The 22433-nt window shown below is 45.8% G+C and overlaps 1 protein-coding gene across 4 annotated transcripts in view; it reads right to left on the reverse strand.

Annotated features, from left to right (window-relative positions):
• Positions 1-1453: 1453 nt before the first annotated feature.
• Positions 1454-22433, reverse strand: part of Garem1 (GRB2 associated regulator of MAPK1 subtype 1) — a 162800-nt gene continuing 141820 nt past the window's right edge. For 3 of the 4 annotated variants that reach the window (XM_005065345.4, XM_040757890.1, XM_040757889.1), the window contains 2 exons: positions 7743-7909; positions 1454-6415 (listed from right to left, as the gene is read on the reverse strand). In XM_005065345.4, coding sequence (XP_005065402.2) covers positions 5518-6415; positions 7743-7909 — 1065 coding nt within the window. In that variant the 3' untranslated portion in view covers positions 1454-5517. The remainder of the gene's footprint in view (positions 6416-7742; positions 7910-22433) is intronic. The other variant, XR_005881702.1, reaches the window with a different exon arrangement.

Below are 22433 nucleotides of genomic sequence, written 5' to 3' on the forward strand. Positions count from 1 at the left end.
GTAGCTTAAACGCTACCACACGTACTGTCTTTCAATGGCCTGTACCTCTTGGAGCTGATATTTGTGGCCACCTGAGGCACACACCGCTCTTGGTTCATTTTTACATCCATCCATCCATCACTAAGGGGAAGTCACTGGCCCAAGTTGTAGAAAAATGTAAGAAATTCTCTCAGCGGTCATGACACAAACTCAACCTGGGGTCACCAAACAGGTTTATGTCTCACTCTTAATAGACCACTCTTCCGTTTTACAGCGTGAGCGCCAATGATGTCATTGGCCTTGGATTTTGGGTGCTGAAGATCGAACTGGGGACCTCACACATGCTGAAATAGTGCTCTCCCACCAAGTCGCATCCCCTGCACCTCATTTGACTCAACTTCATCCTGTTATTCATGTCACAGGAAACGGCCACCACAGGAATGTCAGGACAGGGTCCTTACCCTGCCATTCCACATCTGCTCAAGTATCCTGACTTTGAAGACTCTGGAGGCCAAGGGCCAGGCAGCTCGCAAGGGGTGGATACATACAGGCTGCACTCTCATCCCAAAGAGCAGAACTCACAAACCCTGGAGATGCTGCCTTAGTAATTCCCAAAGCAGATGGATGAATTATCTAAGCAAGAAGGGGCTGAGGTGAGCAGGCTTTATAAGTTGAAGCTAACTGGGCAAAAGGAGGCTGTATCCTGCGCTGAATATTTTCAGTAGATAACGTGTTTTCACCCATTACACAACAATCAAAAGGACATGTGACCCTAACAACTTATTTCTAGTTTCAAATTTCTAAGCAATATCCAGTGTGCGCAGTGTCCTAGTATTCCTGAGGCAGGCATTCTTAGGACCCTGACTTAAGGGCTTTCGAAATTGCAGTCATGCGTCTGGTTCTTCTGCAATGCAGGGGAGCAGACACTTGTCTCTGGGATCGGGAGAGTGGGACTAAAGGCTTAGGAAATGGTGGCATGAATGACTCTGGGGCTCCTCCGATTGAGAAATAAGATGCTGGAAATGATTTCCTAAGTTGAGGACAACAAAAACTCCACCTAAACTCTGCCATCCTCCAGCCTGTCGGTGAAGCTTACTGACACAGCAGGGTGAACATGCCTGCTCTTCTCCAGCACCCGGGAGCACTTCTCTGGGTCCTCACTTTATCAGTTGAATAACACGGACGCCAGAGACAGGAGTTTGCTCCCTTCTCATTGGCTCAGGCATACTTTCTCTTCAAATTAAAGACATCTGCACTCGTCGTCTCCTTTTGGCCACACAGGTCCGGGGTCCTCTTTGAATGTCATGGGGTGGTTGCCTGGTTACCAGATTCTATGACTGCAGGTTTTGTCTTACATCTCTCAATTCTAAATGGGGTTTGCAGTATTAGGCATCCGTTTGCCTGAGGGGCTGGAGAACGAGGCCTTTGAAAAGTCAGTACTAGGTCTGACTCACTCAGGAAAAACTGGGAGAACAACCTTGAAAATTTCTTTATTTATAGACATTTCAGAACCATTTAAATCAACAGACAATGGATTTCTTTAGACGTAACATACTGTGTTTATCTTGAGGTACACATTGGGCCCACTAGATAATGATCCGGATAGCAACTAACTGCTGATATGTGGTTAGCAGCCCACTGTTTCCCCAGCCAAGAAAACTGTACAGACACTTCCAAAAGACTTAGAAAATACAATTTCCATTTAGGTGAAGGAACCCCCCCCCAGGTTCTTGAGTTTCAGTTTTGTCTGAGTCTTAGCTGAAACAATATTCCAAATGGAACATAATATGAAGACAGAAGGGCCGGTTTATGGCTAGGGGATTATCTAGACCTCTCCTACAGGAGACTGGAAACCAGGGGACCTCATCACTGCTAAGCTCTGTTACAAAACACATAGCTTCCAAGCTGGACAGAGGAGCACAACTCCAGACGAGGTTTGCACCTAGCTTGAAACACATGTTTACTCATTTCTCATTATCACAATGAAGCAAATTGCAAAACAAATCTTGAAAACTCAAAAAAGTGACAACATGATATGGCCTCAAGAATCCTATATTACAAACCCACAGTATAATAAAAATCCCGTTTCCCCCATTTTCCCTCTGGACTTGATTCTTAGCAGCTTCAGATTTCCAGAGACAGCAATGGAAATTGATGTGATGGACATGTTTCCGAAAGCCTCACGTGTCCAACAGATTTAAGTTTTTGGTAGACTGCAACTCAGACTGGCTGGGTTCTTTGGAGAAATACTGTTTCCCAGTTTGCTACTCAGGGTATCCACCTCTGGATGCTAGGCACGAGGAAAGCACTTGGAAAATGAAGGGCTCTCCATCCATCCACGCCCACCCGCTGAACTTCTCAAGGAGGCACATGGAGGCTATGCAGGCGGCTCGTGACTGCAGGTTGCTTATGTATGTATCTGATCAGCTGGAATGGACTGTCACATTTCCCATAAGGTTGTGGCATTTCTGCAAGATAAGAATAAACACTGCAATTTAGCTGAATGGGCAGTTTGGTACAACTTCATAAATTTGGATGGTATGTGTGGGCTGGGAGAGAGTGTACACGGACATTTCACAGTTCATAAACTTGAGCAGTTCAACTTAAAGACAGAGAGTGCAGGCGGTTAGGAGATTGTGGACAGAATTGGTGGGTGAATGCTTGAGTTTTCTCTCTGAATTGACTTCGTATTTTACATTTCAGCTGCTTGGCTTGGTTTATTGCTGATGCTCTTTCCTGACGGGGGGGGTGGGCAGGAAGATTTTAGGCGTGAGTTTATGGATCCCCCAAAGATCCTGTGTAGACAGCATTTCTCCACAAGTCCCACAGCCACTCACTGGGCTGTAGAGGGTCTGTCACAAAAGGAGGTATTGTTTTGACCTGACTGGTTGGAAGAGGCTCCACTGTGGAAGGCGAGGGCTGTTGCTACCTTCTGCTCTTTCTTTCTGCTGGTTTACAAATTCCTCCTCTAGCCAGCATCCTCCACAGACAGGTGCTCAGCTCAGAAGTGGCAATTATACTTATTTGTGGCTTTCAGAAATGCCAGTACTGATTATCATTAAAAATTCCAAGTCAGTATAAGAAAACAGGAGACACTGAAAGACAGATGCATTTTCCCTTGAACGCATTCCAAGTGTTAGCATCTTGGGGTGTTTACTGCATGTTTAGGGGAGGCTGTCATTGCTTCCATCTGTGGACTCCTTAAAGATGGGATATTACTCTTCATAAATCCACTTTCCAGGAGAATTCCAGAGTCTCTCATGCACACACACAGTGCTAGCAACTGTGACTAAGTGGACAGGGGTGAGGCCTGTCCTCAGCCTTGGGTCTGACACACAGAATATACACAGTGAATGTCCAATGAATGCATGACTCCGGGGCCTATCTTTGCTCTCAGGGAGGCCCCAGGATCCCAATCAATACTGACTTGGCCTGAGGATGCCAGGGCCAAAGCAAAGGAACTAAAAGTGGATGGACGATCTGATTTCGCTTAAGGTTCTTGCAGAAGATGGACGAAGGTGGTTGTCTTGTAGAGCAGCCTTCACGGTGAACGCAAGCCAATCCCGAGGCTTGCAGCTGAGTCTGAGGATCACGGTCAGCACTGGCGCTGAAGGATGGATGACCTGCAGTGTCTCTTGCAGGCTGTCTGTCTTTATTCTCCAGGGGGTTAATGCTCTCAGGCTAGGTTAACTTTCTAAGGAGTTAGTTCCTCTCCAAGAGGCCTGCCTCTGAGACAGACTCTCCGCGAGTCTTGGTTGTGAGCGAGCAGTAGGGAATGTCACAGACTCAAGGCTGACTTCTGAACACCCCAGCTGCCTGTTTTAGAGAGGATTCTTTTGACTTACAAGCAGTATTTACATCTAGGATGCATGTTAGGAAGGGATAAATGCTTTTTCTTCTTCTAACGAGGTCAGAGATGCGATACTAGACTAGGCATCAATTCATCTCAGCTGTAAATCACAAGATGGAATTAGGTTGCTTTCTAATGGAAAGAAATGGGGTTACACTTCACGGGACTGCAAGCCCTGGCTGTCAGCTCTAACCTTTAACAGTTATTTCCTTTCTGTGAACAGGAAGGCGTGACACAATATGGTCAATCCTTCAGGATACACTGCCTCCTGGTGGCCAGACAACCTCTCCCGAGAGGCTCAGGTGTGCATCTTGCTAACAGGATGTCTGCCAAGTTAGAATCTGGGGACAGACTCAGGGACTGTTTGGAGGATACATTGTTGCTCAGAAGAAAACCAGAGACTCTTTGAGGTTATATGCCTTCAAAGAGTCAAGAGTCAGGGCACGATGCTATATTTTGGAGCATTTAATCTCATTTAGCAAAATTCTTAGACACGTTCTGGAATTCTCAGAATAACAGTAATAATTGTTGTTACTATTCTTCTTCTTCTTATTTTAGAGGTATAAGCACATACTCTTATGGACATTTTAGGAATCAGTGCAGAGATGTGGCATATGTAACAGACAGGTGGTCTGTCTGAGTCATGAGCTTTCCTGACGCAAGAGGCGTGGTGAGAAGAACTCGAATGTATGGAGAAATGTTTTTCAGATCTCTCACTGGGACACGGTGTCAGCATGGGTACACAGGAATCAGAGTAGCCATCATTTCCCCCAGTGTCAGCATGGACATGCAGGAGTCAGCCCTCACATGGGTGGGGTTGAAACATTAAATTCTTCAACAGACTCTTGACTGATTGCTTCTGAGTTTTCAGGGGTGGGGTCTATGAGGCCGAGTTCCAAAGGTTCTGAGGCTCTGGAATTACTCTGTGAACTGTTCTCGAGAAAACTCAGTCAAAGGGCCCTAAACCCCAATGGATATTAGAAAGTAAACAGAATTACATTTAAACATATCTGTGTGTGCTGGGTACACACACATACATACCTTTTTTCCCCCTCCCTCTGCTCAATAAAACTAGCAGCAGTTACAGACCAAATGTAGCAGTCATGATTTGTGTCATTTCTAAGGATGCCAGGCATCCGCCATCTAAACAGGACTTTTGGAAAATGCCTTTTGATAAAAAGATCTCCCCCAAGCATATAACATTAAAGTGTCATGTCACACCACGGACATTGTCAGGCACAAGAGTTAAACAATTGGCATGAAGCGAAGCAAGCCACAGAGTACAATTAACTGCCGGACGCCGACTCCCCGGGGCAGGGACTGCTCACAAGTGTTTACGTCTTTCAGCTTTGGCTGTTTTGTAATAAATACCAGGCCTTCTTGGAAACCTACTGGGGTAAAAACGAGTTCTCTGAACATGCCTCTAGTTCTTTTAGCAGCTGTTGAACGTTGAGTGACGTACAAGGCACACCTCTAAGTGTTCTGTACAGCGTCTTTATTGATGTACAAAATAGCCTGTTCACCATTCAGAAACGGGATCTGCATAGTAAGACGCTCTCTGTCTCTATTTACAGAGAAGGGTTTTTGTTTTTTGTCTTTTTTTTAGTGCAAAAACATGGGTTTGTGTCCCAGCCCACCCTTGTAGCACAGTTTCTCAGCTCTGTCTCATGCTGGCCACGGCCTTCTGGCTATATCTTGGGCCTCCAACCATTAATAAACTGCATTATTTTCTTCACCTGCAGTTTGCTTAGTTTGAAATCCTCTGAGAGGATTTCTTCCGTTAACTGAACAAGCAAATTCCCATCGATCTTTTCAGTGACAAAGAAGGCTATGACGTCTTCAGACAAACCGATGAACCGTAAAGACTTGGACACTTCCTCTATAGAGAGTCCTGATAGGTCGGCAGGTGGCTGCCATGGGGAACCGTCCCCACAAGATCTGGGGGCCAGCTGGAGGTGGAGTGGAGAGGAGAAAGGGTAAGAGACGGAGAAGATGTCCTGCATGCCCTTTCTCACAAAATACTGGTCCTCGGAGAGGTCCAGCGACCCGGCTGTGGGGTCCTCCTCAGCACCATCGATTTTCAGAGGCAAAGGAGATGTTTCAGGGGTGGTTTTCTGTTCCACTGGCTTTGGGGCCCTTGGGGGTAAGGCAGGGCAAGAGATGCTCTGCTTGGTCATGCCAGCTGCAAGGGAGCTGTCCTCGGAGTTCTCCAGAGAGTAGCTGGCGGACTTGGGGCAACTGGAGACGCCACTGCTGCTGAATTCTGCAGAGGCTGCGCTGGGCGGGCTGCCTAAGAGCTCGCAGCCATCAAAATCAAAAGGGGCCGGGCAGTTTCTCTTTGGTGTGCCAGGTGGCTTCTGTCTGGGGTAGCTGTAACTCCTGCTGGCATCGAGCAGAAAGTCACTCCGGGTCTGGCTCTCTGATGCTCCCGAGTAATGGTTGGGCCACGAGAGTCGAGAGGCCAGCGCTTCGGCAGAGGGACTTCCAAATGGGGACTTGGGGTCCGCAGAGTCACTTTTCACTCGGTTGCAAGGGTAGCAGGACACGGGAGCACTGTTAGGAGGACTCGTGTCACTTTTTGTGATGCTGGTTAGAAAGCAAACACAGAAAAGGAAATTAGTAAAAAATAATTTAACCCTAGCCCTTGGGAGATAGATATAGGTGGCCAGCCTGGTCTACAGAGCAAGACCCTGTCTAAAAAAACAGCCAAACCCCAAGCCTTTCTTTATCATTATTCACAGATGTTAACTCTAAGGTGAAAGGGCAGAAGGAATATACATAATTATATATATATATATATAGTAAATATATAATCTTAAGTTCAACAAATTACCTGATGACTTTTTTTTTCCTTTAAAAGAATCTGTGTACTTGTGGACATACAGAATGATTTAAAATGGAGCAGAGGTAAAATATAATATATGCACATACATAAATATGCATATTTTAGCGAATAAGAAAGTACTGTTGGTAGGTGCTTCACATTGGTCCAACACGGAAGAGCAAAGCCTGCAGGGAGAGGGACTAAGTGGCGGCAAGTGTATCATACAAGCATGCAAGGGACGGTGATTGTGACCACATCACCACTGTCCATACCTCTGAGTTCTCCCCAGTGTCTGAGTGGGGATTTAACGTCCAGAGGACAAAAACCAACGAAACGAAAGAACAGGCCTGCAAAGACTTTCACCTTCAAGGGCACAGGCTGGGGCCGTGTTTTCACACCCCAACCCTGACAGCAGAACCAGACGATGCTGAAAGGTGGGTGGGCAGGTGGGCAGGCGGCGGCCATGTCTGAGGAGCCGCAGAGGAAATGGGCATTTTGTTTTGCAGGAGAACTTAAAAGTTTTCTAAGGGAAGCGTTTCTCTGGACGAACTACAGTTGAAAGTTACTTAGAGACAGACGTATTATAACGTGAGAGCACAGAGAGCTCTTTAGAAAACAACCGCCATTTGTGGCAGTGAAGAGGCTGTGTCTAGGAGGAGCTCAGCACTCCGGAGGGACCCAGACAGGAGCGGCTTTGCAGCCACAGCCAAGAAGGGATTCCTGCCGCACTCCGGCTCAGAGCACAAGGCCGAGGGGAGAGGTCCGGGCAGAAGGTGCTGTCTGCCTGGATCAAAGTCAAGATGAAAAGAACCAGGTCTGGCTTCTGAGACACCGCAGACGCCCACACATGGCTTCTAAGAGGAGGGGCCTGGCTTCTCACAGACCCTTGTGGTGTCTTCTCTTATCATGATGCTGGCTCTTCCATTCAGGGTCAAACCCAGCAGGGGTCCAGCTATGCTCTTCCTATACCCTTAGTTTAAGAAGGCAAACACCTTTTCCTCCCCCACCTGATGCTAGGTGATATTCTCAAGGCCCTTGAGCTGGCTGGTGAGGAGAGGGCTTGCTGTGAGTCCTGATGGGAACACTTACATGTTATGCAGCCCTGAAGAATAGTAGGACAGGGTGGGGCTGGGAGATCGAGTCTGTGGCCGAACGGGCTTGACTGTGCGAGGAGGGATGGAGGGACTTGTGGATAAAGGCTTTGAGCTTCGGGGTGGAACAGGTGGGGCGTTCAGGAGCCGGCATTCTTCCCTGACCTAGTGTGGGAAAAGAACACTCCAGGTTAGCAACAGACAGACATGACTCAGGCGTGGATTTGGAGATGGGGTGGAGGGGTGAGGGGCATTGGGGAGTACTGCTCCATCTTGCAGGGTCAGGGGGTTACTTTGATCAGTAAAGGTAGGTAGTGGGTAAGCAGGAGACACACAGAGAGAAAACTGGGCAAACTAGAAGGCACACACACACACACACACACACACACACACACACACACACACACACACACACACACACGGGATAAAACTGCTGGGAACAGAATGGTCCGAAGAAGAAAACTGTGGTGAATGTCAGTGTCTGCAGAGATGTAGCAAGACATGGGAAATCCAGCAAGCTCGAAGGATGCAAGGGTTCGTGGAACAGATGTGGGCGTCGGAGGCAACGAGGGTGGGTGCCAGTCATCAGTAAGAGGGGCGAGCCTCTTGAATCCTGCTTATTTCCCAAACGCCAACCAATTTGACCCAGGCATTTGGCAATGTGGACTTCTTTTTCTTTTTTTTTAAACAATGACTGTGTGTGTGCATACACAGACGTACATGTGCATGTGTGAGCTGTCCCATGGCACCTGGGCAGAGGGGGAGTCAGTTCTTTGCATCACCCGTGTGGCTCCTGGAGATCAAACTGAGGTCATTCGGTTGCCTTTACTCATTGAGCCTTCTGGGCCAAAATGTGGGCTTTCCTCAGGGTTGAAGCTCCACTGAGATCTATGTCTGGGGCCTCTCGGACACTGATGTGTGTGAATTCACAGTGACCTGGTTAAGATGCAGAGTTAGATTCAGAAGATCCAAGCTGGGGTCTCAGAGTTGATGGTTCCTGTCTTTTTTTATGGTGCTGAACTCAGGGCACTGTATATACTAGATAGATATTCTAGCTACTGAGCTATGACCAGCCCTTGCAAAAGTTATTTTTGAAGTCAGACATAGTGTTGCATATCTGTAATCCCAGCACTCAGAAGGCTGCAGCAGCAGGATTGTCATGAGATGAGGTTAGCCAGAGCTGTATAGTGAGATAGATTCTGACTCAAGAAAGCTCCACACTATTCTCTCTCTGTCTGTCTCTGGAAGTCTTCTATATTGACCACGCTGGCCTGGAACTTGTAACCCACCTGCTGCAGCCTTCTGGATCCTGGGATCACAGAAAGGAGTTACTGCATCTGGCCAACTCTGCATTTCCAGCAAGCTCCAGGGTAACGTGACATTATGAGTCTATGGACCACACAGTTGCAGAGGTAGTGCTCCAATTCCAGAGTAGAACTCTTATTGATAGAAAGCTACTCAGTCAGATGACCTCCTCTCATCTCCACACTGGGGATGACCCAGGTGACCCAGGATGCCTGGGGCTTCAGCAAGTGACTGTCTTTACCCAAGCTGGCTTTCTGGTGCCTGCTGCATTTCTCAATACCATTCTTATCCATGAAGCGTGAATGGGGCATGCCCTTCTCCACATCAGACAGCAGGGGGCACTTGGTGCCCGACTGTGCTAGTCCACCCTGAACCTTGAGACACTGAGCTGTCCCCACTTGCTCTCAGGCTGTGTGCCCAGCGTTTCTCTCCCCTCCTTCAACAACTTGTCTTAGGCACAATGGAAGACCAAGTGCCGCCAGCCCTGGTGATGAGAACACTGAAGATGAGAAGAACACACACTTCTCTTGTGGACTATACACTGGGCCTCCAACTGGAGTCCCAGGCCTGCTTCACTTGCTAAGGAAAATCAGCTGGAAAAGGTAGGCAGGCGATCATGAGTAGTGCCCCAAACCTTGATTTACACGAGATGGAAGGAATCCTGTTTATTTTTTTATTAACTTTTTGAGATGAATTATTTTTAATGATTTATTTATTTTTATTTTTTATGTGCATTGATCGGTGTTTTACCTGTATGTCTGTCTCTGTGTGTGAGGGTGGCAGATCCCTTGGAACTGGAGTTACAGACACAATTGAACCTAGGTCTTCTGGAAGAGTAGCCAGTGCTCCTTACCACTGAACCATCTCTCCAGCCCAGAGACAGAATTATTACGTACCCTGGTTGGTCTTGAAGTTTGTATGTAGTGGAGGATGACCTGAACCCATCTTTCTGTCTGCACCTCCCAAGTGCTAGGCTTACAGGTATACCCTCCCATACCCATTGCTGGGATTACAGGTGTACCCCACCATACCCATTTAGAGCATCATTATTGCATTTCATCATATGCCCAGGGGTTCCTGCTACTGCCCATAGAACCCTCAGCCCTGGGACTGGGTTGGGAAAAAGGGGGTTCTTCATTCAAGCAAGTCTACAAGCTAAAGTAAAATACTTGGGTAGGATATTTCCTCCTCAATGGCTTGAGCAAGTTTTAAAAAAAGGTATATTGCAGAATAGCAGCCCGGATCAAAGCTGTCTTTGCAGCAGGCACAGACCACTGCAGAAAACCACAGCTGGTCACGGTGCAGAGAACAACTGGCCATGTAGGGGTGCATCCCAAGTGATGGACAGCACAGCCCCTGCACCAAAGGCTCACGGAACATTTCAGAAGATGGGGTGGGAAGATTGTAGGAGTCACAGGACCAGGCTGTCTGCTGTGAGACTGTCTCCTAGAAAAGACTGGGAAGTCACACCATGATACCTCAGCAATATGGCCGCCCAAACAAGATCTAAACAAGGACAACCCCACAGACACGCTAACGTGGAGGGGAAATGAGGAGTCCCGCCCTCACACAAAGAACTACAGGAAGCTGAGGGTAGGGGAGTAGTCTCTCCCCAGGGAGGAATCCCTTAATTGATTATCCAATACCAAGATGCCAGCTCTGAAGTCATGTACATGCAACAGTGGATGTAATCAGTAGGCTGTACTTACATATTTACGCGCTTACATATACTTGTAACAATAGCAATTACAAAGAAAGACACCATGAATTGGAGACAAAATGGGAAGGTTGGAGGAAGAAAAGGAACGGAAGGAAACAATTATATTTTTATCTACTGGATTTAGTCATGTTTATTTTATGTGAGTGTTTGGCCTGCATGTATGTATGTGTACCACATCTGTGCTTGCACCCACAAAAGTGAGAATAGGGCATGATCCCCCCTAGAACTGGAGTTATGGATGGTTGGGAACCACCATGTAGGTCCTGGGAATTGAACCCAGGTCTCCTGGGGGAGCAGCGAGTGTTCTTCACCCCTGATCCATCTCTTCCGCCCATAATTACATTTTAACAAAAATGAATTAAAAAAATTAAAAGGTGGGCTAGGCATGGTGGTCTACATTTTTGATCGAGGATTTGGAGGCAGAGGTAGGCGGATCTCTGTGAGTTTGGTCTACAGAGCAGTTCCAGACCAACTAGGGTCACATATTGAGACCCTGTCTCAAAAAACCAAACAGCCCTTCTCAAATTAAGAGGTGGTAGCGGTGTGGTGGGTGATGGGGGAAGTCCTGTACATTTGTTAATAAAGCACTGTTGGCCAATAGGAATCTAGATAGGTGGAACTAGGAGTCCAGGAGGATTCTGGGAAGGAGAAACACAGGAGAGTTCGACATGTAACGCCATGGGGTAGGAAGCCTGGAACTATTCTCCAGTAAGAGAAATACTTAGATTAACAATTATGGGGTAATTACTTAAGTCAGAGCAAGCCAGTAAGAAACAAGCAAAGGCCAGCAGCTTCATAATTAATATAGCCTCCTGTATGTTTATTTGGGACTGATGCGGCTCTAGAACCAAGCTGGCGGGAAGGCTTCTCTCAAAGAAAAAGCTTCTCTTAACAAAATGGTGATCAGGAGTGGGGTCATGAATTTCCAGGCAGAATGACAAAAGCTTTAAAGGAATTTTAGAAACAGAAGAACAGAGAGAAGCACAGATTTTGGTAGCAGCATTTTCTCAGGTGGGCTCTGTTTTGCTATCGACAAGCCGAGATTCACGTGGCTCGCTTACTGGAGTCTTCCTGACTCGGCATAAAAAAAAAAAAATAAAACAGCATGGTTGTTTTAAGAGACTCTGCTAACGATTAAAAGGTGTGTACGTATAGCTGGAAGTGGCAGCATTTGCTGGATGTCAGCATGGACTGAGGCGGTAAGCTGGAATCATGCTTACACCCGCCATCTTGAAAAAAAATTGTCAGTTTAAAACAGCCTCGGGTTTAACAGATAAGACACGTGGCCAGAAAAACATAAAGATTTACTGTAAAGTCAGACTTGGATGAACAAAACCTCTAAAGGTTTACAGTGTGTTTAAAAATATACGTGAGATTGAGAGAGAAAATGAAACAGCAAAGTGGTATATAAATACAAAAGCCGGCATTGTGGTGGCGCATGCCGGTAGGAATTGCTCCAGAGGCAGAGGCAGGCAGATTTCCAAAGAGAAACCCTGTCTCAGAGAAAAATAAATAAAAGTAAAATAAATAAAATAATAACAGATAAATAAATAAGCCACGTAAAGATGGAAAATACAGAGAGTCTGGATACTGTACGCTATTGTGTTTTTCAGTTTTTTCATTGCTAAGGAAGGAACAAATGCTAAAGTAGACTTGATTATAAATGCTGCTGAATTAATTCAACTTCTATCTTTTGAAAATGCCTTGACTTCAAAATTTAAGTATAAGGATGTGCTACTTGGAAAAGGAGATTTTTGCTTATGTTTCTACAGAAAATGAAAAGCTGAGGATTCCTTCCAGGCTTCTGTGGTTTGACGAATCAAGACCCCCGGAAGCAGTGGACCAGGTGTTCCAACAACTGAAACAGCTAAGATGATGCAGTCTTACAGACCCTGAAAATATGGACTTATACAGGTTTCTGAGTTTTGTGATGATCCCCATGGTATAAAACTTTTCTGTGGGTATGCAGGACCCACAGAAAAGTGACTGCTGAATTCAGTCTTACAGGGTTCCTGCTTCATGGAAGAGTCTACCAGACTTTCTGCAGGACACAGAAAAATGACTGACAGACTGCCAATGCAGATGGACAGTTTGAAATTTCCTGCTTTGCTGAGAAGTGGCCTATGGGCTGAAGATGGATGCCCCAACATTACAGAGGAACTTTGGGTGACTGTCCAGGCAGTAAGATATCTCTGTCAATCCTAGTGTACATATTATCCTTCTGTGGTCTTTGATGGAGTTGAAGACAGATAGTTATAATTATAGTTTTCCTTAGTTATGATAAAAGATGAGCTAAATATAGAACTTTGGACTCACAAGGATGGGATGGATGATATTTTCTTTAAATCTTGCTAAAATATTGTAACTATGTTCTTACTTGATAACTGTTCTGTTATATATAATTTGACTATGTTAAAGTTAAAACCTTCTTTTTGTTTAAACAGAAAAGAGGAGATGATGGGGGGAGTCCTGTACATTTGTTAATAAAGCACTGTTGGCCAATAGGAATCTAGATGGGTGGAACTAGGAGTCCAGGAGGACTCTGGGAAGGAGAAACACAGGAGAGTCAACATGTGATGCCATGGGGTAGGAAGCCTGGAACTATTCTCTAGTAAGAGAAATACTTAGATTAACAATTATGGGGTAATTACTTAAGTCAGAGCAAGCCAGTAAGAAACAAGCAAAGGCCAACAGCTTCATAATTAATATAGCCTCCTGTATGTTTATTTGGGACTGATGTGGCTCTGGAACCAAGCTGGCGGGAAGGCTTCTCTCAAAGAACAAGCTTCTCTTAATAGGTGGGCGATAACAAAAAGAAAACCCACCAGCAATGGGGTCTGTCGAGCTGGCAGGACTGCTCACTTCTGACACTGGGGGAGGAGTCTTCTTCCCTTAAGAGGAACTGGTTAATGTTTTTATTTTTAAAATAAATGGCTTCCTCTTAATATCAGAATCAAGTGGAATGTGAAGAAAAAGATTAGTGATGACTTCAATTTGGAGTACTCGACATTTTAGAGTCAGTCATTAATACAATCCTTCATCAGGGACAGCTAACCTCACATCATGTCAACGGCAATATGCTGAGACGCCCATTGCAATGTGCATTTCAATTTAACACATTCGGCTGACCTTACCCTTGGAACTCTGAAAATCAGCCACTTGCCGCTGAATGTGATCTCAGGGGTGTCCCCTGTACCTGTTCTTATGGCTAAAGACACGTGGGGTGTTTGGACAGCACCTCTATAGCTGGGCAGGTCTGAAGGGCTTCCCCTGGACCAGGCTAACGGAAGCATTTGCAGATGTCAGGGCCTGGTGTGCGGAAAGCTGTGGTTAATGGAGTGTTTACAGCTAAAGTTCAAAACAGAATCTGAGACACAGGCCGTGCTGGGACCTTCCACAAGGCTTCTGTGTAGAGTGTGGGTCTGAAAAGGCCAGGCTTCCTTCAAAGGTACTTTGGAAACAAAACGGTAGTATGAAAAGCAACAGCTAATCCCCAACATAGGTTCCAAGCATCTTTCTGCAGAGGCGCAGAATGAGGGGCTTGTGCTGTCCCAGGCAGGAAGGCAGCACGGTGAGGTGAACTGGCAGCCCCACAGCTCTGTGGCTGGGTGCTTTCACCTGGGGCTGCAGATGCGGCTTTCCCTGCACCACACTTTGTGTTACACACTTTGGTGGGGTGGACACACAAACAGTGAGGGACGGTTGTGCCATCTTATTTCCTGTCTTTCGCGCCAGCATCAGTCTACTCTTCTTTGATTCTTGACTTGACCCCCACAAGACATTTATATTCAGGGAGAGGGTAGCTATGCTGTATGTGGATTCTATCAGACAATAAGAGGCAGCTGACAGGGCCCAAGCAGCCTTATTTCCCGCTGTCTCTCATACTCATCTCGTGCTGACATGCTACATGCCCAGCGCATTCCTTCTGGAAGCCTCTCCATGTGGCTTTCATCATGTTCTTGCCCAGCAGATGAAGACTAGCCTTGGCTGGTCTTCCGCTGAGGCTAACGCAGACGAGCACTGACCTGTCTTCCCGGCTATTTCTCACACTCTAGTCCTCCGTCCTCCTCCTGGCCCCCACCCGAGCAACTTCTCCCCATCTCCCTCCATGGCCATGGGTCTGCTTGGTGGATCCAGTCACTAAAGCACCTCGTGCTTTCCTGCCTCGCCTCTCTTTTCATTCCTTACTGCCCGTCACGCTTAACCGACCATTCCTACTGCCTTGTCCTAAAGGTCACGCCTTGCGTCTAGCCACCAGGTCGGACCCTGCTGCTGAAGGAGGCTAACACGCCGTCACTGTTATTCACCCTCTATGTGTCTATAATCAGAGCAAGAGTCAGGACGGAATGGCCCAGTGTCATTGCTATTACACTCTAGTGGATACAGAGTTTCAGGACCTGTCCCCGCCAGCAGAAATAACATCACATAGAACTTCAGATGGAAATTAAATAATTAACAGGTAATTTTTTTAAAAATAAAAAATGCAACAAAAATGCACTTCTATGTTTAAACTGTACATATATTTTACATTCTAATGTGGAAATTCATATTGTCAAGTCACGCGGGCTGGGTATGGGCTTCTGGGGCACCTGGCACATAGAGCACCATCCCTTCTCCATCATAATTTGATATACTAATGGAGTGAAAAGACAGTGACTAAATTCTTCAACTAGAAATGGCTGGAATGGTCAGCATTCCCACCCTCCCAAAAATTCCTATTCCCAAACAGACATGTAGTACATTATTCTGTGTCTGGTGGACGAGGGCAGTCTGAACTTCAGTTGGCAACAAGGTGCCTGTGTTTTCAGGAACAAACACTAAGCTTGGCTCTGTGAGGGACAGCATTCTGTTCTGAGGCAGGTGTGACCATCCACCAGATCACAGGTGACCTTTGTCCATCTTTATATGATGCTCCAGAGATGCTCCCAGCACCAGCCTCCCACTGTTTAAGTGAAGGCACAGGGCCGATAGGGATCTGGCTCCTGTCTACCCAGAGCCCGGCCACCTTGATTCCCAGGAGTCGTTCCTCCTCTGAAACCCCAGCATCTCAAATGCACACACGCCACTACTATCGTGGGTCACTTGATCTTGGTGTTTACATAGACAACAGCTAGGGCTAAACATACAGTTAATGTAGGTAAAGGCAGAGCTAGTGAGTTGTTCTTCTAGAGCGTGTGGGGCACAGGGAGGTACATTCAAGTTCCTGAAGTCTAACCCACTAAAAACATTCATTAGAGAGAACTGGAAGAAAACTGAAACAGGCGTCTGGTCTGTCCTGGGTGTCGTCAGCCAGGGCACCGGCACCATCTACTCTCATGGTTCTTAAGAGTCTAATGGCTCCCTCCCTGTCTATTGCTGACTCCATTTTTCTACTTAGACGTTCAAAGGCATGTTGTGTGTGTATCATTGAGGTTTGGCTGAGGACACCCAATTTTTTTTCTTGAAATGCCCACATGTTAAGAATAATTTATGAGAATTAAATTATACAAATTGGGTATTTTATACAAATGATGAAAGCTTTCTTTTTCCTAGTTCATATTTTTGACTTATACTTCCTGGGAATAAAAGAGTCCACAAGATAAAGTCACCTCAAGTACCTATGAAGGGTGAGACCCTGATTAGATGACATTTCTTAGGAAGCCTTTATTTCTGGACACTGTTACTCCCTGCTCTTATTCTAGGATGGAGATAAAACACCTTCAATAACTGACCAATGAGACAGCTTAAGAAAAGAAAACAAATCATGTTGCATTCTTTGCTTAACAGCCTTTAGATGTCCTTCTTGGAAGAACTCAACTTTGGTGCGGTGGCTGCTCAGCCCTTAAGAGAAGAGAGTGGCTGTGGAGACACAGCTGCTGTGGCCACACCCTTTAGAGTTTCCGTCTAGGTCTGCTGCACACACCGAGAGGTGGCAGTGATGGGGCTGTGACCTGTTGGAACTGTGAGTGGTTACAAGAGAGACCTTTGGCTCTTCATCTGGGTTAGAGTCTTTCGTTGCCATATTGACATCACAGAACATAGATGTTACTGCTGAGTCTGATCGAAAATCGGGCTCACCTCCATCACGAACTTTCTTCTCTAAAGAGCCAAATTCAGGGCAGTGCTGGCAGTCCAAAGAAAGGAGTTTTGTAACTAGGCTGCCTTGAACTTTGTAACCTTGCCTTCCCCGCATGCTCTCTGCCCGTGTTTCACATTTCTTCCCACACTCTGTCTCCCAGATAACACAATCATTCCAGCCTTAAGAAATCTTATTTATAAAGAGGCTTTTATACAGAGTTCATAACCCTGTCCCATAGCCGTAAGTGGGTATTTTCAGTCAAAAAGAAACACAAGTTTTATCGTATCGAAATGCAATGAATGAATCTCCACTGGATTAATGACACAAGGCCAACTTACAGTCTGAGTCCCGATTCTTGAATGTGGTGTCTTATTATTTCCCTCTAAGACAGACCCTGCTGGGAGAAGGCCTCCTATGGTCAAGCCTCGGGCAAGGGCGACTAAGAGAGGGAGCTGCAGCCGCTCAGCTGGAGGCAAGAAAGGCAAGCGGCTGTGAAAAGCATCTGTTGTTTAAGATCTAGGGTGTCATGGGGTCTAGGAGGAAGACCCTCCTGAGAAAGGAGTAGAATATATGACACATATCACTCAGCATATAGCCTTCCTGTCAGTGTGACTTTACACAAATGGCACTGGAGTGGTGTCTGAAACAAGACTTTCCCCCCAGGACACAATAATTACCTTTATTAGCATACCAGTCACCAGAGTGTTCCAATGGACACAGGAGGAAACAAAGTCTGGGCTTAGGGAGTTTCCTTTAAAAACAGCCTACCTGAAACGGAAGGCAGTTAGCTTCAGAATGAGCAGAACAACACTAATTTAGACGTCATTTCAATTAATGAATGAAAGCCCAGGTATGACTTGCTTACAAAGTATTCCTCAAAAGTTGTAATTAAAATGAACTACATGCCAAATGTTCTCAGAGACCTCATTAATTAGTGGAATCTTGAACGGAGGCTGTCGTAGAGCAGCTAGCTTGATGCAAATGTATCACTTCCGTGCATTTTTTTCCTGACTGGAGACTGAACACCAGGGCCTCATGCACACTAAGCAAGCATTTCCGTACGGAGCTATATAAATTCCATTTTTTAAATGGCTTTCAGTATTTAAATGAATATTAATGCATCTGATGTTACACGTGAAGCACCGTTAGCCATCTACATTTGATAAAGGGAGAAAGTGCAAAGATAAAATAAAAAATTGGGATTGAATTGTTTTTCATGATTATTTCTCATAGTTTACGGACAAACCTTTTTTTTTTATAGAGTTTTCTAAACCTGGGTAGTTATGAAAGACCCTAATTCGGAGGTGGGGGCACCCAGGGTTCTAAGCCTGGCTTGACTGCATCTAGGGAGCAGAGAGATCCACCATAACGTCTGAGCTTTGAGACAGCTGTGCAGGCAGGCCTGGGGATATTAATTCCTTCAAACTTGTCCACAGGCACACTTTCCACTAGCACCCTCAAGTTCTCCACGCCCCTTAGTCCCCCCTTGAAACGACATTTGCTTCTGGGGTCAGAGTACCAGGTGACACGGCAGTTTCTTACTATTTGGTTTAGTCTTGCAAATTTACAACGAGTCCCTCCCCTGCCAGGTAACTAGGATAGACACTTAACCCTGTGAAGTAAGTATTTCCAAAGGCAGGTTGAGTACCGTTCTGGCTGTAAAAATCAAATGTGTTCTTGTATGAGGGAGAGCGGCTCCTCTGAGTGTTGACCTGCTTCTCTGGATTTTAGCTGTGAGGGTGCACTTGTCCATGTCTAACCTCCTGACCCTCTGAGGGGCCTCACTTCCCTTTTCCATTCATTAGTCAGGGAAGGATGGGATGTGGGGTCCAGAACCTCAGCTATCCACTCAAGTCTCACTGTGGCATGCTTCTGTAAGGACATTATTAATGGTGGGCTTCCCACCTACTAACGATGAGTGACTTTATTCTTAGTCCTCTCCCCTGCCTCTCAGGAGCTGACAGGGCATCCTGTCTGTCTGAAAGGGCAACATCACCTTCTATCTGGCTGTAAGCTGGAATCCATCCCACGTTCAATTATTGCTACTCTTCATTTTGAATGTTTACTAAGTGCTAAGGAGATGTGCCAAGTCCTTTGTATAACACAATAACACAGCGAAGAACTTAGCATCCCACGGGAACCGACTTGGGAAGTCTCCATGTTTTGCCCAAGTGTGAAGCTGCTAAATCGAGTGCGGGTGACATGGGGCTCTCAGGCACGACTGCGTCTAATGATCTATCCTGTGGTATGGACACCAGGGCTCTCCTGAGTCCCACCAGAGGGGAAATGACTCCGGGGCCTAGGTATTTTCCATTCCCACTGAGTGTTCAGCTTGCTGAACCCACACAGACACTAGCTTACAGCTGAGAGCCGTCTCTTAGGTACCGGCTGCACCGGGGCCCAGTCGGCCAAGCTCTCCTCCACTCATGCTCTGCGTCTCATCATGGTGTGCTTCATCAAGGCAATATTAGTGACGGGCTTCCCACCTTTTAATGACGAGTGACTTCAGTCTTCATCCTATAGCTCAGCTCTCATGTCCCACCTCTTAGTGGCTGCAAAATCACCCTGTCTGTCAGAACGGCTACCAAATTCACAAACACTGCCGTAAAAGTGGGTGAAGTCAGTGGTTCGATCCAGAGCTCACCCCAAGTCTTCCTTTGGCCACACTACAGATTGGGCAATGCCAACAACCAGCTTTGTCTGTCATAGCTGCACAGATTTCTACAGTGTACAGACAGCACACGTCCCTTCTCCATCCCTCCATTGTTGGACACCTGGGACGCTTCTGTAACGGGCTACTGCCAAGAGTGCTGTTGTAAACACTGATGAACAGGTCTCTAAGATGCTGACTTAGAGTCCTTTGGGTAAACACCAGGCCCTGCATTTCTGATAGCCCGTAGAGGTAATGATGGAGAGACGGAGAAATAGGGGACAGGCAGACACAGAGAAACAGAGGAGTGTTTCTCATTCCATCAATAACTTTGGGGTACCAGCCTAAGGGCGTGGCTTCTGGCCTTTGGATAAAAGGAGAGGTTGAATGCTCTCTTGGGGGGGTCAGATGGCAGGAAGCAGGGTGTGGTTTATCCCCACCTCCCTTGGGCAAAATGGAAGGATTCTGCAACTGGATATATCTTGTCCTATATCCATTAGTCTGTTTCCTCATAGCACCCCCTTGACAAATATATATAAATATATATATGTGTGTGTGTGTGTATATTTTATATATATGTACACACCTTTGTGGTTCATGTTTCAGAGGAGCTCTTGAAGACTGTCACTTGTCAAGTGTCTGGGTAAATGTTTTTGAATATTAGGGAGTGGAGCTCAGCAGTTATGAGCATTTACTATTCTTCCAAAGGAACTGGATTCAATTCCCAGCACACACATGGCAGTTTCAGGGGTTCTGACACCATTACACAAACATGAAAGCAGGTAAAACATCAATGTACATAAAATAAATTATTAAAAAAGAAATATTAGGCAGTAGCCAGGAATTAAAGTGATGAATAGAGGCCTGCAATATTATGAAATGATGAATGTACTCATTATAAACATGATCAAAGGATAATCTACTTAAGAGTAACTGTCAGGTTATCATTGTGCAGGGATCCTTGCAAAATTCATCAAAAATCACATTTATTTATTGCATGTGTGTTTATGTGCATCCATGCATATGCACACATGCCATGACGCGAGTGCGGGGTTGGCTGTCTCCTCCTGCCATGTGGGTCTCAGCTCCTGAGATCAAGTTGTCAGGTTTGGTGGTAAGCACATCTTGCTTGCCCTCCTTACAAACCCTGCCAGTGGGCTTCGCATATTTCTTAACTTGGGCTCTGCTGCAAGTGGCAGATTCCCTTCTTCCCTAGACACCAGTTCCTGTTTGCTTTTCCTTCAGACACCCCCTACTAAGAGGAGTACTCTGCTCCAGAGAGGTGAGTGGTAGCATGTTGTTGAAAACCCCTGTGACACCATCTTTACAAAGAGGCAACATGATTACAGTGTAATTCTAAGTGACCATGACTCGTGTTCACACAAGGAGACAAAGGCCATCACAATCCACTAGAGAAAAAAGCACAACAATGCCACAACTTAGCAGCGATGGGTAGACATCTGAGACAAAAAGGATGCGCAAGTAGGCACACAGCAAGCACAGCTCTGGACTACACGATCTCACCACAGCGGCCAGTAGGCACACAGCACAGCTCTGGACTACACGATCTCACCACAGCAGCGGTCATAGCCAACTTGCTTCCTTTCCGTTCCACACACACTTTCTCTGACTGTCCTACCGCCATAGCAGTTCCTGGTGGGATGGTCAACTTCCCAGATAAGTGCTCTGCTGGCTTTGGATAGGGTTTAAATGAGACTTGTCTCCCAAAGGAACACGTGTTTGAACATTGGTCTCCAGCTGGTAGAGCCATTGTGGGACATTATAGAACCTTTGGGAGGTGGGGCTTAGTTGGAAGAAGGTGCTGATTGGAGGTGGGCTCCTCATGTCACTCTCTCTGCTTCCTGTCTGGCTACAGTATGGTAGCTGCTGCATACTTTCTGTGCCACAGGGAGCTCCATCAGTCCTCATGCCTTTTCACCATGCTGCAGGCCTTCAAATCCGTTAGTTCGGATAATCCTTCCCACAGGTTGCTTCTGTCACGTTTGTTTTGTGACAGTGATGAGAATTGTAACTAATACAGCTGTATCGGGGAACTTACCACCACTTTAGTGACTGGGTGGGATGACTACTAGACACAAGGCCATCACTCTCCCAGCTCTAACTATCCAAGGCAGAGCTCTGACTTCACTCTATGGAAGCACTTGAATTTAGGCCACATTAAAGCTCCTGATTGAAAATTATAAGCTGAAGCCACATCTAACAGCCATGATAGTCCCTGGTAACCCCCTCCCCCAAATCTAACAGTCACGATAGTCTCTGGGTGTCGCCCCCCCCATACACACTAAAAATGGAAAATTCATTTCATGGTCACAGAACTGATAATTTAAAATATCTAGACTTTCCTTACAAAGTAGATGCTTTTTCAGGTGTTTATAACAAATCCTTTATGTTTATCATGTTTTATAAACACTGGGAATGATGAGAAGAGTTTCTTATGTCATGAGAAATTACAGCATGGATTAGAGGCCTAGGGCTTTCTTTGTGACATTTGCTTTTAGTTTCAAATTTAGGTCTGATGGTTTTCTTTTAGAAATGAGGTCAAGATAGGATGACAGCATAGTCATTTTCTTTTTAAATTATTGTAAGTACCATTAAGATACTTACATCATTATAAAAATGCTGCTAAATCTTATGCAAATTATTTGAAACAGAGTAATGAAACAAACCTTGTACTTTATAAAAACTGTGTACATGAATGAAAAATATCTTGATCGCTATCTTGTTTACTAATTCCAGTGACAGTGACGAAGATAAGACAGATTGCAGTGATCTTTGAGGCAGTCAGTTGTAGTGCCCACCAGAGTCACAATGCAATCTTGCAAACTGACCTGCATTCTTGTTAGAAGACCCTAGGAGCCCATTCCACATCAGGGATGTGCCAAATGACCTCTAAGGCTCCTCTCCATGAATACCTATGAAAAGTACTCGCCGATTG

The sequence above is a fragment of the Mesocricetus auratus genome, unplaced genomic scaffold, assembly GCF_017639785.1.
Source record: "Mesocricetus auratus isolate SY011 unplaced genomic scaffold, BCM_Maur_2.0 Super-Scaffold_100015, whole genome shotgun sequence".
Taxonomy (NCBI): domain Eukaryota; kingdom Metazoa; phylum Chordata; class Mammalia; order Rodentia; family Cricetidae; genus Mesocricetus; species Mesocricetus auratus.